The sequence below is a fragment of the Garra rufa genome, chromosome 6 (genome assembly GCF_049309525.1).
Source record: "Garra rufa chromosome 6, GarRuf1.0, whole genome shotgun sequence".
Taxonomy (NCBI): domain Eukaryota; kingdom Metazoa; phylum Chordata; class Actinopteri; order Cypriniformes; family Cyprinidae; genus Garra; species Garra rufa.
In genome coordinates this window covers 40,271,501-40,286,669 of record NC_133366.1, presented here as the reverse complement: position 1 = coordinate 40,286,669, position 15,169 = coordinate 40,271,501, and the positions used below count along the sequence as shown (strand labels likewise).

The following is a 15,169-nucleotide window of genomic DNA, read 5'->3' as shown; positions in this document are numbered from 1 at the left end:
AACAAAAGCTTACAGCTCTGACCACTGATTCAAACCAGAATCCTCACAAATGGATTGGCCACATATGTGTCCCACTAGTCACATATGTTTTCAAGTGACTGGTTGGGAGTGAAAGTTGGAATATGTGAGACAGTTCTGGTATATCACAGAGTAATAACTGAATGAATTACCTAGCAGCAACCATAAAAAGTGCATAATCTGGAAAGCTTTATGCTTTATTTTAAGCATCGTATGTGCATCATATTTACAAACATCTGAGATTCTCATATACCCTAAGCTTGGAATGAGTGACTGTGCTAATACAGTGACATATCAATACATTAGAACCATATCAATATTTTATTAATGTGAACATAATCCTAATTCATAATATAGATCAATACATTTCTGAGAGCTCAATTACAGAATAGGAAGGTCATTTAAAGCATTTCTTCAGGCATTTCTCAGTGTTGTCACACTGTATGTGTGTTTTAATATATTTCCAAATTTAATTTATTTGTCATGACAACTCTTGGAAAAGTTTAGCTTGTTAATGGATATGACAATATTAACGTATTTGCTGCTGCTGATTTGCAGCTGCTGTTGGTTATTGCTGTAGTTGTAGTTTATTGCTGCTGCTGCTGCTGCTGCAAGCAAGTACAGAACTTGCTACTGCCAAAGCATATGGCGATAAGGTAAGTATTTAAGACATACTGCTGCTGCACAAATAGCATAAAATAACCCGTAGCAGATCTATACAGGTGGAGCTGGGGAAGGTGGAGGGTTTCAGAGGAAAGTGCGCTGCGAAACACCCAAGTGAATACTACCATCCATTTAAATAGCTGCAAGCTCATTGGTTGCATACACAACATGGACCAATCAGCTTGTGCTAATTCGTAAAACTCTGTGATATCATCAGTTACGTTAACAACCCGTCAGCCTGCGTCATCTAGAGTTTTTTTAGAGGTATTTCTGTGATGATAAAGCTGAAGTTTCAGCAGACATTCCAGTCTTCAATGTCAAATGATCCTTCAGAAGTCATTCTAATATGATGGTTTGGTGCTGAAGAATAATTTCTTATTAACATCACGGTTGAAAAGCATTTTGAAATAGATTTTCTAAACAGTAAAAGACTGTCACTTTTGATCAATTTAATGCATCCTTGTGGAATCAATTAATTTCTTTTAAAAAAATATTAAAAGTCGTTTTTTAAATGTCTTTAAATGCTGATTCACTATAATCTTGTCATGGTTTTGAATACTTCCTAAGGCATAGTTGCAGTCAAATGGTTATTTTTCTTTGAAACATATATTCCTCAACCATGTTTGACAAATACAGCCAAAAATAAAATAAAATGTCTAAAAAAAAACTTAGCTGTTAGCTGCCACTTGCTCTCAGCTCAAGATTAGCCCATGTGGGTGTGAGTGTGGGCAACACTCACACTTGTCCTGACAGCATCAGCACGTCCCTTGTCCCTGAAGAACATGTTTGGTTTTATCGAATGCCAAAGGTCGGGGTAGAGAAATCTTTGCCTTTTTTCTCTCTTCTCTTGCCTTCTTTCTCACACCTTACCCTGGAGATGTGCCGCCTTGGCCTGCCAGCATGCATTTTTTGGAACTCATGCCAGCACAGACAGTCAACTGAAAGCGCTGGTGTACACAGATGAAGCTAGTAGCTTGTATTTGTTTATATTCTGCCAGCTTTATATCCATGATGCTTTAGATGCAGCACGACAGCCTTCACGACTGAGATGTAAATGTATGGGAAAAAACTCAAAGGAGCTCCACTAATGTCTAACACACACAGAGAAAGAAGGGCAGATGGAGGGATTCGAAAGGAAGTGGTGAGTGAGGGAGTGATTAAAGGAAAAGATCAGAGAGTGTGAATGACAGATGAAGAAGGATGCGCGTGTGAACGACAGAAAAGGAAAAAGACGAGGAACAGAAGCGAGGCACAATAAGAAAGAGTAAGAGAGCGAGAAATGCAGGACTGTAACAGTATATGAAAATGAGCTCTGTATGTGTGAAAGTGATATATATACACATACATCAGATGATCCCTAAGGGGGGCTATTCCAGAAGCTAGCAGCCTATTATTGAAGAGAAATTCCTGTTATAAACTCCTACCACTTAGACTATGCATGCAAACGCCATTACCTCCCACACATGGACATCTGATAGACTGGGTTAAAACATCTCAGATGCAGTAATATATATATATATGGGCAACAACAACATGGAACATACCATTTCAACTTATAGCAAGTGCGTAATTTTAGACTTCAGACTAAATTGCATTTTAAAATTGGTCACATTTTAGGCCTTCTGAAAATTGTTTTATTTTGCAGCTGTAATCCAATTTGCTTGACCTTCGTGGCCTTGTTTGTTTCAAGCAGTGTGTTACTAATTCACAAGCTTGCACATACCTACAAAACTCTCTTATGCATTTGTATGCATGCAATTTATTGGGTTTAACCTCTTTATTGTGCCAGGTACAGGGGTATTATGATGTGCACAGTTATTATATAACACTACTGTTAGAAAGTTTAGGGTTCACTGCAAAAAATGCTTTTTTTACTTTGATTTTTTTGTCTTTTTCCAGCCAAAATTTCGAAAAATTCTTAAATCAGGAAGGATTTTCTAGACGAGTAAAAATTGTTGTCTTGTTTTCAGAAAAAAACAAGTCAAAATTAAGTGTTTTTGCTTGAAACAAGCAAAATAATCTGACAATGGGGTAAGAAAAATTATCTTGTTTTCTGTTTTTTCAAACTTTTTCTCGTCTAGAAAATGTTTTCGATATTTTGACTGAAAACAAGACAAAAATCTAGGTAAGAAAAGCATTTTTTTGCAGTTAAAAAAATTAATTGATTGTGTTTCATGTTACTTGGTGGCAAAAAAGAAAGTTCACATTCGCACAGTAATTTCCACTCGCAAATGTGAGTAGAGCCTTGAGTTATCATGTCATTTTCGTCTGAGGAAAAAGTCAATGATGGATTTTGTTCTTAAGAGTAAGAAATTACAGGCAGAAATGGGCACTGTTGACTCAGATCCCTATATTTCTTTGTATGTGACATGTCTTAGGGAAAATGACTTTGGCACAGTCGCAAACACATAGAGTTGCCACACATTCTCTCAGAAGGCCTAAAATAGGATTACACCCCGCATACATTTTCCTCCCCCACTGCATTCTTTTCTTCCCTTCCAAAATAATCATAATCCCTCATTGCCTGTCTGAAATGTGGTGCTTTTGTTGAGATTGGGGTGAAAGAGAGATAAAAAAGTGTGGAGATAAATGGCAAAAACAATGAAAATAGAGCATGGAGAAGGTCTGGCAAGCCCATGTGGAATACACATGACTTTGATTTAAACAAAGATATGCGGCTTCACGAGGAGGAGAGAGCTAATCGCTTCAGGAGAGGGTCACTAGACATACAAAGGCAAAAGCAGAGCCTGAATGCAGATTTGTGATTAAGAACGTGTGTTAGGCGGCTTGCGAGGGTAAACAAATTCATACAAATAAATCAAACAAATAAATAAAATCCCCTCCCCGTCAGCTGTAATCTGTTTAAGATTGTGTTTTCTTTCAAACACAACTGGTGCATGATAAAGTTGCAGATATACTCGCTGGGTCACACACTTAAATTAAACAGTTACTTCCAAATACAACAAGGTTCCAAACTCATTAGTTGGTCAATGATAAAATCAAAGACGAAACAAGCTTCAAATGGGTTACATTACTCATCCATCTTTCTCTTGCTTTGTAAGGCCAGATGAAAGCCTGCAGGCGTGCACTTAATATCGTCTCTTTAATGTTTTAAGGCCAAATATTTGCCTGATTTGTTCGTTTGGCCTTGTTTCTTTCCAGCACCTGTCTGAGCGTTTACAGAGGTATTTGAAAGTGTTGAGTATAAACTGACTTTTGTCATACTAATTAGCCAGTGAACTGAAACCTGCTGTCATGGTGGTTGAACGTACCAAGGACGTCTGCAAAGGAAAAACAAACCATCTTCCCTAGTCTAGTACAGTTAGACCAGTACTGAGACACCTGGAAAATGTTAAAACAAGCTATAGATTCTGAAATTTATGTCAGTTAAATATGTCTAGACCACAAAACCAGTCATAAGGGTCAATCTGAGTGTGTAAAAAAAATCTAAATATTGAGAAAATTGCCTTTAAAGTTGTCCAAATAAAGCTCTTAGCAATGCATATTACTAACCAAAAATTAAGTTTTGATATATTCATGGTAGGAAATGAACAAAATATCTTCATGGAACATGATCTTTATTTAATATCCTAATGATTTTTGGCATAAAAGGAAAATCGATCATTTTGACCCATACAAATATACTTGTGCTACTTAAGACTGGTTTTGTGGTCCAGGGTCACACATTTCATCACAAAAAAAGGAATAAAATAAGAAATTATATTTAGCAAAAAGAAAAAAAAAAATGTCTGTTTTTAGGATTTTCGCACATTATTTTAATTAAAAAATCCTCTTTACTCTTATGTCAAAAAAATCTGAATTGTGTAAAAATCTCTCATATGTGACCCTGGACCACAAAACCAGTCTTAAGTCGCTGGGGTATATTTGTAGCAATAGCCAAAAATACATTGTATGGGTCAAAATTATTGATTTTTCTTTTATGTCAAAAATCATTAGGAAATTAAGTAAAGATCATGTTCCATGAAGATTTTTTGTAAAATTCCTACTGTAAACCTATCAAAATGTAATTTTTGATTAGTAATATGCATTGCTAAGAACTTAATTTGGACAACTTTAAAGGTGATTTTCTCAGTATTTTGATTTTTTGCACCCTTAGATTTCAGATTTTCAAATAGATGTATCTCGGCCAAATATTGTCCTATCCTAACAAACCATACATCAACAGAAAGCTTATTTATTGAGCTTTCATATGATGCATATATCTCAGTTTTGTAAAATTTAACCTTATGACTGGTTTTGTGGTCCAGGGTCACATATATTATAAACATTATTATTACGATAAAAAAACCTACAGACATTATAGTAATGAAAATTTGGGAAGAAAAGTTCATTTTCACAAAAGTAATGGCAATAAATGAATCAATAAGTCAAATAAATAAATCTTTGATTATTTTATGGACTAATTCTCACTATTAATTAGTTATTAGCATGCATATTACTAGCATATTGGCTGTTTATTCGTACTTACAAAGCATACATTAATGCCTTATTCTGCATGACCATATTTTAGATCCCTTATTCCTACCTAAACTAAACTATTAATAGAAAATTAGGAGTTTATTAAGGCAAATTTATAGTTAATAGTTAGTCAATAATGAGAATTGGTCCCCAAACTAAAGTGTGTGACCACATTGTCTTAATTTTCTTTATGCAAAATATAAACTATTATTTTTTCCCCTTTGATTATTGGCTGAAATAAGAACCATATTTGTTTTGAGACTCAGCCCAAAGCTATTGTCTGTTGTTGATTTTCATTCAAATTTTTTTATATTTTTTGTTACGGGGACTAAGAGTAGATCAGCTGACAAAGCTAACATCAGACATGCGATCGCTGATCTAGAGCCAGTTTAATGTTTGCCATTAAAGCCTCAATCTTTATAGCTCAACAAATTCAACTGCCCCTCCAAGCAGTTATGATTATTACCACATCAACATGATAAACCCAACAAAAATGTGTGCAAAAGCAGGTCCAGCCAAAGCCAGATGCAGGGCACTGAAATCTGCACTCTGTGCCCTGTGAATGTGACAACTGTAACTGATCCGACTTGAAAGCTCTTAGGGCCCAACAATGGCTTCAGATTAAGGCCGATCGAGAGACGCTTTGAAGAGCTGCAGCGCAAAGACTCACAGTGTCATGTCACTGCCTTTGTGTTTGGAAATTTCATCAATAAGAGAGAGAGAGAGAGTTGGATGGCGGGGGCTTCGGTTCAGGATATTCGTGGCGGTTAATTTTGCGTGCAGGAATGTATATGTGTAGTGGTATCATTGGCCACAGTGGTCTGCTTGATCACAAGAGAGTTCCGACAGTGTTGCCTAAACATATCCTGGGAGGGGGGTTGGGGAGCCGGTCACAATGCAGGCTCTGTTCGAAAGAGTGAGGGCACAAACACGGCCCTCAACCGGAGAGCCGTGCTCTTCAGTGACCTCTTTAGGACCATATGCAAAGATTTACTCACGATCCAACAGGAAATCAGCACATAAACTGTGCAGCCTGTTTGGAGATGATATGAATGATATAGGGACGACCAGGGGCAGCGTGTTTTACACGTTCTGCCATATATATCAGGAGCGTTTCCTCCAAGGAGGCATGAAAGGCAGTGATTCCTCAAAATATTTGACATTAAAAAAATTCTAGGGCTGCCCCCTAATAGTCGATTAACCATTAGTCGCTTAGTCGTATTAAGTAGTCGCTTAGTCGCAGAACAAAAATTCCACAGGAAGTGGCGAAGTCACACAGTCCGTGATGGACAGATTGCTAACAGCTGGTCTATGTGGTAAATACCATACTTTTAAATATTATTTTGCTATTTAAAAAACTGTTGCTTTAATTATCTCAAACAAAACTGAAAATCATTAAGAAGACCTTTGTCTCAATATATATTTAAGAATTTTACCAATTCTCATTTGCTACTTGAATCTACAACATTTAAAAAAAACATCAAATAATAGATCAAGTAAGCACAGAATGGACTTTGCGATGCCGCTCACGATCGTGTCCAGCATCAGCCAAATTTGCACGTGTATCTTGAAAAGTGGATGTTTTGGAAAGTGCTACACCACGTTTTTCTGCCATCTAGAGGTTTAGAGGAGAAGAATCAAAGTCACCGTTGTACCCTAGGTAGTAGCAACTTTACATGGGCACTCAACCTAATGTTAACCTAGAAAAATGTGCACTATTTAAGTGTCTGGGCAAAGTGTGGAAGTTGAACAGTAGCGTGCTCACTGCATGACAGATAGAGGCGCCAGTGCGGTCACTTGCCCTTAAAATACTCCGTCATTTTCGGTCAGACAGATAAAAGTAATACATCTTTCAAGTCTATAAAGACTCTACATTTATTTGTGCACACTCACAATAACAACAAAACGTTGCGCTTTTGTAAAAAAATGAAAGCAAACAGGATGCGTTTTCTGCCATTACAGTCTCTATGAACTTGAGAGCGAAACTTCAAAAATCTGTGTATACTTGCCTTACAGACATGAGAAATATATATAATCTATAGAGAGTAAAATGTCTACTTTCAAATAAACTAATTCAAAATAGAAAATAAATATTCTCAGATTATGTAATCCATATGATCAATACGGATTACATGATTTATGTGGTTTATTAATAAATGTGCGACTAATAGTTGACTAATGCTTTAAATGAACGACTACTAGTCGACCAGAAAAATCTTTAGTTGAGGGCAGCCCTAAAAAATTCGTAGTACAAAAATAACACAACACCAATATTTTAAAATATAGCATTAAGAAAGTGTAAAAGTCACTTGTTTTTCTAAAGAAACATTGTACAACAGCAACATAAGCAAGTAAACTTACAGCGGAAGTCCGCGTCTCTCGTCTCCCCTGAGCCCACTGAGTTTTAACAGATGCGCTAAAGTGTGCAGTGAGTTTGGTGGGGGGTGATTGAGAATGAATGAGGGAAAGTCACGTAAGAGGAGGCAATTCCTCCATGGCGATATGATTGGATATGTCTGGTTATGTTCGGCTGTGATTGTTAATGCGATAAATCCCGCCTCTTTTGTTCATGCGCATTCTGCGTTTCCGAATCAGTCTGAATTAACAATGTAATGGCGTTAATGGGAAGATATAATCCATTTTTGTCAAAATTAGACTTAAAACTGCATGAAAACATGATCTGCGGGAGTTTTTAGTGAGTAATCAGCTTGGTAAAATTTAAAGTAAATCTCTGTGTCTGATTGTTACTGTTGTTATTGCTAGAACTATGATGCCATATGCTGAGTTAAACAAATGCAAAGTTCCAAGTAAATTGACAAGTTTGAAAAACCTTGCAGTATCAACTTTGCAATACACATGATTGAAAGGTGTGGTTAATGTTCTCATAGGATAATAGGATAAATATATAAGTGAATTAGAGAGAGAGACAGTCAGACTGTCAGAGAAAGCAAAATGAAAATGCAGGGAGCCAGACGGCTTCATCCTCCTCACACGCTCCAGGAATGAGACAATGGAAGATTCCAGGAACCTTAGCCAAAAACTCTCCGTCCGACAGGCCAAGGAATGTCTGCCAGCATGTTGTGACGTGAGGTATTTGAAGAACATTAAGGGAACCTTCAGACATAAAAAAATGTCTACAATAGCAAACCGTAATCTAACCAGAGAAACTGTCCGAAGCTTTTTCCTAGAATAACTTGTGCAGAATGTATCTATAAACGTACCTCAAAAAACAATCGCAAAACATGTATTTGGATCAGGTTTAATGACTGTATTGTGTGCTTCCGCTGGACTCATCTACATCCGCATCAATAGCAAGATGTTGTGCTCTTTTTTTAATCCTGAAGGCTGATATGAGCCTTTTCAAAAAAGACATTCGGGACCCACAGTGCCAGTGCAGCCAAAGAAAGAAACTCAATTTGGAAAGCTGGAAATGCTTGGGTTGCTTTTCCTTCCTTGCCACCAGCAAAATATACATGTACAAAAAATCTGAGCCATTTTAGCCCCTCGCATTGATCTTAAAAAAGAAGCCCAAGCCTCTATGTGGAGCACACAATGCTCTGCTTCCATAAACACTTCATTAGCAATTCAATTACCTGCGTGCTGACAGATCTGGTGCCATCTGTTGCGTCTACCGTCAGGTTGTAATGGGATTTCTGCTCTGCGTCCAGCGCTTGGGCCACAATCACCGTCCCACTCGCCTTCCCCACCTCAAATCGACTGTCAGAATTACCACCTGTTGAGAGGAGGTTTTCACCACAACCAAAATGGACAGGAAATTAGACGGCCATCATCACAAGTTAGGCAGTTGAAGACAGGAGAGAGAGAAAGAGAACTGCACAGGTGGCAAAAGTCAAAGTGTCACGTTTTGGTTACGCAGCAACTGTTTCACACTTTTTGTGTGCGCCACAATAATAGCTGACTGACATACATTCTGCCATATTGTTGCTTTAGTGTGTGAAAAGCCGCACAACAATGCATCAATATTATTAGAAATATAAATCAATGACACATAAGAGGGTCCACAATAAAAAAAAAATTATTACATGTTGATGATTTACAAATGTATAAGTCATCTTTCTTTTTTTTATCTTACCAGCAGCTGTTGAATCACCAGCAGACTGTATATTTTTTTCCTGATTATATGACCAAACACAAATATAACAATAATAAAAACACCATACATGAAAGAAAACGAGAGCACTGGGCCTTCAAAGTGAACAACATTAAGTGCATAGGCTGGCAAGGAAAACAAGCTACACTTTATGCATCTCATAAAGTAGACAGAGACAAATAATTTTGATTTAATGATCTAAATGTAACTCTTTCATTGCCAGCTCATAAGCACTTGAAGAAGAAACAACACTTGGGACCTTGTGCAACCAATGTGAAACAGTCACAACAGCACGAGTACAAAAGCACATGACAGATCTCATAATGGCCACGCACAGTAGAATTAGGAGATCTGCGGCAGATACCTTCTGCAGTGCAGTTCAGGTCGCAAGCCATCTGAACGATGTAAAACAGCTCTTTAGCCGCCATGTCCTCTTCCAAAGCCAAGAAGAGGAGCAAGGAGACAAACAAGAGAAGGAAAGCAGGAAGAGAGAAGCAGAAGAAACCAAACCATTCCAAAATAGGGAAGTAGAAAAGAGAGAGAAAGTAAAAGTTGTCAGTTAAAAGATTGGTTAAAAGATAAAGGGACAGGAAGAGGATGCAATCTATTAAGTCATATTATGACAGATCTATTGAGAAGATAAACACAAGGATAGAGGTTATTTCATGCAAACAAACTTCCTCTACTCATTAGAAGATTTCATTATCTCAGTTTGCTACAAATTAGAATCCAAGCTTCAGCATGTTAACGCCAAACCAACACAAAAAATCGACTTCCACCATACCTGTTATTTCAAACCAGACTGGTGTATCCACAGATTCCATAGCGATGACCCCGACCATGTGTGCCACGGGGTCACTCTCCATGACAGAAAAGGAGTAAAACGGCTCGTCAAATGCCAGAGGGACTTCGCTCGGCTCCGGCTTGGGGATCCATTCGATGTGTAGACGGCAGGTGGATGATTTCTGGGGTCGACCATTATCCACTGCTTTAATCTGGTGGATAAATGTTGAACAGAATATGTCAAATCAAATAATACAACTGCAATGTGAATTAAAGTACATAAGAGTAATGTTTCAAATTTATGGAAGCCAAAAGAGGCCATAAAATAGTAAGAATAATGGCTTTGGGATTCATATGTTTGGGAAAAATAACAAATAAATCTGTTAGTCATACCAAAAATCCCATGAAATCTGTTTTATTTTATTTTCCAAATTCCGTTTTTTTCTATTTTAATTTTTCTAGACTCTGTTTTATGGTTAAAAAAATATCAATCAAAAAAACATGTCTAATTAATTGAAATCATGAAACTTACACAATTTAACAGCAATTTATTAAAAGTTTAACAAAAATTACATTTTTAAAGCCCTTTGTTTTGTTTTTACCAAATTCTGTGTTTTCTATTAATTTTCTGGATTCCATTTGAATGATTTCATCAAATTCTATTAATCAAAAGCATCTCTAAATAGTTGATTTTATAAAAAAATAATTTATTATTATGTTATTAATGTTAAACCAAATTTTTATTTTGACGGTTTGCTGTGAAGACCTCTACGTTTCTGTTTGTATATGATATGACGATAGTTTTTCTCAAAAGAAGTGTTAAAATGATCATGAAGTGACTATTAGAGCAGTTCTAAAGACTGTGTTTATGTGTTTATATACTCATATATTGAGGCGACACAGGCTGAAATTCCTGCGAGCATCACAAGCGCTTTAGTACGTAAACGATGCACCATTCATTCACAGAATGCGCAGAACATCCAGAATTCAATTCATTTAAATCTCATTTTTGTGGCTTAATATTCATAGACACTAGTCTAAAATGCATTCTGATTTAGGTGTACTGACCTACTTTTGATTTACTCATCCCAAATGACTCATTTCACAACATTCCATGCAATACAGTACATTTAATTTTTATATCTGGATCCCAAGATTCTGTCCACGTTTTCCGCATTGCGGAAATCATAGGGCCCTACACTTTAAGCTCAATCAATCTGAATACTACTAAATGTGGGAAAGACAGAGTGCTACCAGCACACCTGTCACTACGACTTTGGAAAGCGACAGATGTTAGGTAATGAAACAATGGGAGGTCTGGCAAAAAAAAATGTCACTGGCCACATGGGCGGGCAGGAAGTTCACTTTACACTCGTAAAACTTCAATCAAAGGGACATTCAGGAAAAATGTAGTGTGTGTCAAATCTGAGAGCTCAGGTTTCTACATTCCAAGTCATAATAACAGCCTCCTGAAACGCTGTAACTCAAGCTAGTAAGCAAATACATTCGCAATAAAAAGGATCCAGTTTTCATTTCTTGCTATTTGCACATTTCTAATCTTTCCAAGAGTGCAAATACAAAATGACAGAATGTGTGCTACACAAATGTGAACATCCTCACCGTTAAGATATCATAATCTCCAGCAGCAGAGAACTTCTTGAAGGAAACCATGCCAGTTTTGGGCTCAATGAAGAACTTTCCTTGTTCGTCTCCGTCTTCGATGCTGTAAGAAATCTCAGCGTTTGGTCCTTCATCTCGATCGGATGCGATAACACGATACACGGGATCTCTCCTGAGCGCACGCTCTTTCTCTGGCTTTTCGCGTTCGGGGAGTTTGATTTTGTAGACTTTCTCCATAAATTGGGGTTTGTTGTCATTCTCATCCAGGACTTTGACAATGACACGAACAGTAGTTGACTTCGCAGGAACGCCTTGATCGGATACAGTGATCTGTAACATAAGAATGCAGAATGCACATTATTTAAAAGTTTTACTTTTGAATAAAATTTTGTGTTCAATTCAGTGTCACTTGCTGTTTCTTTGAAACAATTCTCATTCAGAAGCTGTCACAAAAAAAAAAATGACAAAGTATATCCTACACCAAACGATGTACTAGACAGATTACAGAGAGTATTCTTCAAACCAAATGGCTTGGTTTTGGAAATATGTACCTCTGCACATCCCTTCTTTAAAATTTGATTTGTTTGGATAGAAAGCTTCAGGGGGCTGATAGAAAAGCCTATAATCGAGGGGGCGGAAAAGCTCATTCACTCAGTTCTAGTTTTCTTCTTTCCTTTCATGTCGAATAACCCCAAAACCCAAGAGAGCTGGTGTCATAATGAACATTTTCAATTAGAGTGACAAAACGAGCGGTACTAAGAGAGGTGCACAGGACAATAATAGAACACGCTCAAGAATATCTGACACAAGTGATTGAAAACCTTCATTATAGCGAGAGCTTCAATCAATCGCCGTTCAGAGGTAAAGAAAAATCTCCTGTTCGGAACACCGGGGCAAGTGTTCCTATCTAAGTCAATTGGCTGACAAAATTGAAGTAATTCCCTGTGCGCTTAGCTGTCAAGCAATCTTTTCAGAGACGTGTGGCAAGGCGGGATGGGTTTCCGGGGCTGAGAACAGACTGTTATGCATTTTTTTGTATGATTGCAGGATAACGTTTTTCCTAGATAATTTCTCCTTTATGACATCTGATGAAAAATATCATCACCAATGTGATATCCAGACAGGTTACATGGCCTCAAAATGAATGTGCTTTTGATTTTTTCCTCAAAGCTAGTCCAATTGTCTAATCTGACTGTGTTGTTTGCAGACCTGGAAATTATTACTTCACACATTGTTCAAAAAGACTGTAGATCACTTTAGTTCAATTGTGTTGTAAGCACACTATAGAACCAAAAAAGAACAGATCGAAAGTTAACAAAAATGCCCACCAGTTTTAACAGCGAAACACTTTTGTCAACAGTATGAACAGTAATAGGTACAGGAGCTGTTCCAAACGAGCAGAGACGGACGCATTAAACAGACGCTGGTGGTTTGTTGAGCATATACTCATGCTCAGAACGCTGTGTCCAATCTCAGCTGGTATCCGTTAACCAGCTCATTAATTTCCTCTGGATATCTTCAGTTAATCTCGGAAAATGCCCGTTTGAGGCGACTTAATGGTACGCTGGTGCATAAGCTGATGAATGCAAACACACACAGAGATGCAGACATGCACACTATTTCCCGCTAATGAACTCAGCAGACTTGTATAGCTTTGAATGCAAAATACAAAATGACTGCAGTCTATGGCAGAAGCAGATGAATAACAGGGCCAGCACAGACATTTAAAAGCATCTGTTCGCCACTCTGTAAAAGCAGTCCAGCTTTTGGTGTGAACAGCAAGTAGACCTATTATGTGTATTTGTTTTCAAAGCTGTCCAGTGCCATCCAAACTGTTGGTTTAATTGAACAGGAAGACAAGGGACTTGGTCAGCTCCAACAGTCCACTCTCCTGAGCCGAGAGTGTGTTTGTATGCCTGCAATGCACTGCTTTAAAAAAAAAAACTCTTCCAGCAACTGGAAAGAATTCAGACAGTTGAATTAAATTTCCAGTTCAATAAAAAAAAATACCATGTCTGCTTTGAACATCAATTATATAACTAGAATTTTACATTTTCTGTAGTGCTTGCCTGAGTAAAATTGTCCGCAGGGTGAAAATCAAGTTTGATTGCTTAAAGTTACAGCACACCTCTTCTCAACTAAAAAGTAAGAGTTGTAGCCTTACTTTATATTTAAGCATTTGGCTTTGTCTAAAAGTGAAATACTGCACTAAAGGCTAATTTTCATTAGTTCCCTGAGCAGCAAATCCATGCACTACTCTTTGAGCTACCACAATGCTATCAATCACACTCATAGCAGGATAGGTTGCAAGTCCTAAAAGTATGAGCAAATTTGTGCTTTTGAATAAATCTTTTAGGTGAATGATCTTCTTTGATTTCTATGCAGTGACTCATAACATAGACTCCAAATATCATCATAAATTCATTAAAAGAACCAAATTAACTTGGTAACCAAACCAGCTTTGTTTAAAAATTATGTTCTACTGAACAACTTAAAAAAACCGAAGGGGATGTGTAGTTTGTTGTTAAGAGTTATTAAAAACGAACGGGTTGGTTGATTGATTCAGTGACTCACTCATAAAACTAGGGCTGCAATGATTCCTTGATTCTCTTCGATTTTGAAAAAAAAAACAAAACAAAAAAACATAGATTGCATTTTGCCCATGTTGAGTAATCAACAAAATACCAAAGTGTTCCACATATTAAACCCATTTAAAAATCACTATTTTGTTGAACAATTTTGTTCAATAAAACCACATGAGTACTTGCTTTTAAGCTTTTAAACAGACGTAGATGTAGTGAAGTATTTTTACTTTACTCAAGTAAACTGAAAAAGTATCTGTACTTTATCAGAGTGTTTTTTTTTTTACTTTTAATTTACTACATTCCTAAGCAATATGTTGTAGTTTTTACAGCACCACATTTCATGAATAATTTATTAAAAAATCTCTACTTTCTTGTACTCAAGTAAATCTTTTTCTAATGTAATTAAGTATTAAATGATATTTAATATAAAACGTAGTGCAGCAAAAAGTTCAATATTATGCTTTGGAATGTTGTGAAGTTTTCTTAAGAAATACACTGATAAAAGTACAGACACTTGAAAAGTAAAGCAGAGTAAAAATATTTCACTACTGTCTGCCTCTGCTTTATTTAAAGTAATTATTATTGCCTCATTGCTATTATATATGTATTTTAAGTAATTTTAAAGGCTATTGTTCACTTAGGTCTATTTGTATTACAACAAAAATACAAATTATTATCCGATTACTCGATTAATCGCCAGTACTCGATTACCAAAATAATCGCTAACATCAGCCCTACATTACACACACAAAAGCGTCTGTCTCCACCAAGTGTGCCGCACAAGTCTTGAAAAGTGAAGCCAAAACGTTTCGATCGCCCCCAGGAGGCTGGTTTTAACATAGGTCACAATAATTAGGTCTCACGTTAAATAATTTTTTTTCCTAATTTTTCATGCTGGTGTAAGTTCAAG

The 15,169-nt window shown here is 36.8% G+C and overlaps 1 protein-coding gene across 1 annotated transcript in view; it reads right to left on the bottom strand.

Moving 5' to 3' along the window:
* Positions 1 to 15,169, bottom strand: part of fat1a (FAT atypical cadherin 1a) — a 110,863-nt gene that overhangs the window by 36,315 nt on the left and 59,379 nt on the right. The window contains exons 4-7 of the mRNA XM_073841555.1: positions 11,675 to 12,004; positions 10,045 to 10,266; positions 9,636 to 9,702; positions 8,754 to 8,893 (exon numbers count right to left, since the gene is read on the bottom strand). Coding sequence (XP_073697656.1) covers positions 8,754 to 8,893; positions 9,636 to 9,702; positions 10,045 to 10,266; positions 11,675 to 12,004 — 759 coding nt within the window. The remainder of the gene's footprint in view (positions 1 to 8,753; positions 8,894 to 9,635; positions 9,703 to 10,044; positions 10,267 to 11,674; positions 12,005 to 15,169) is intronic.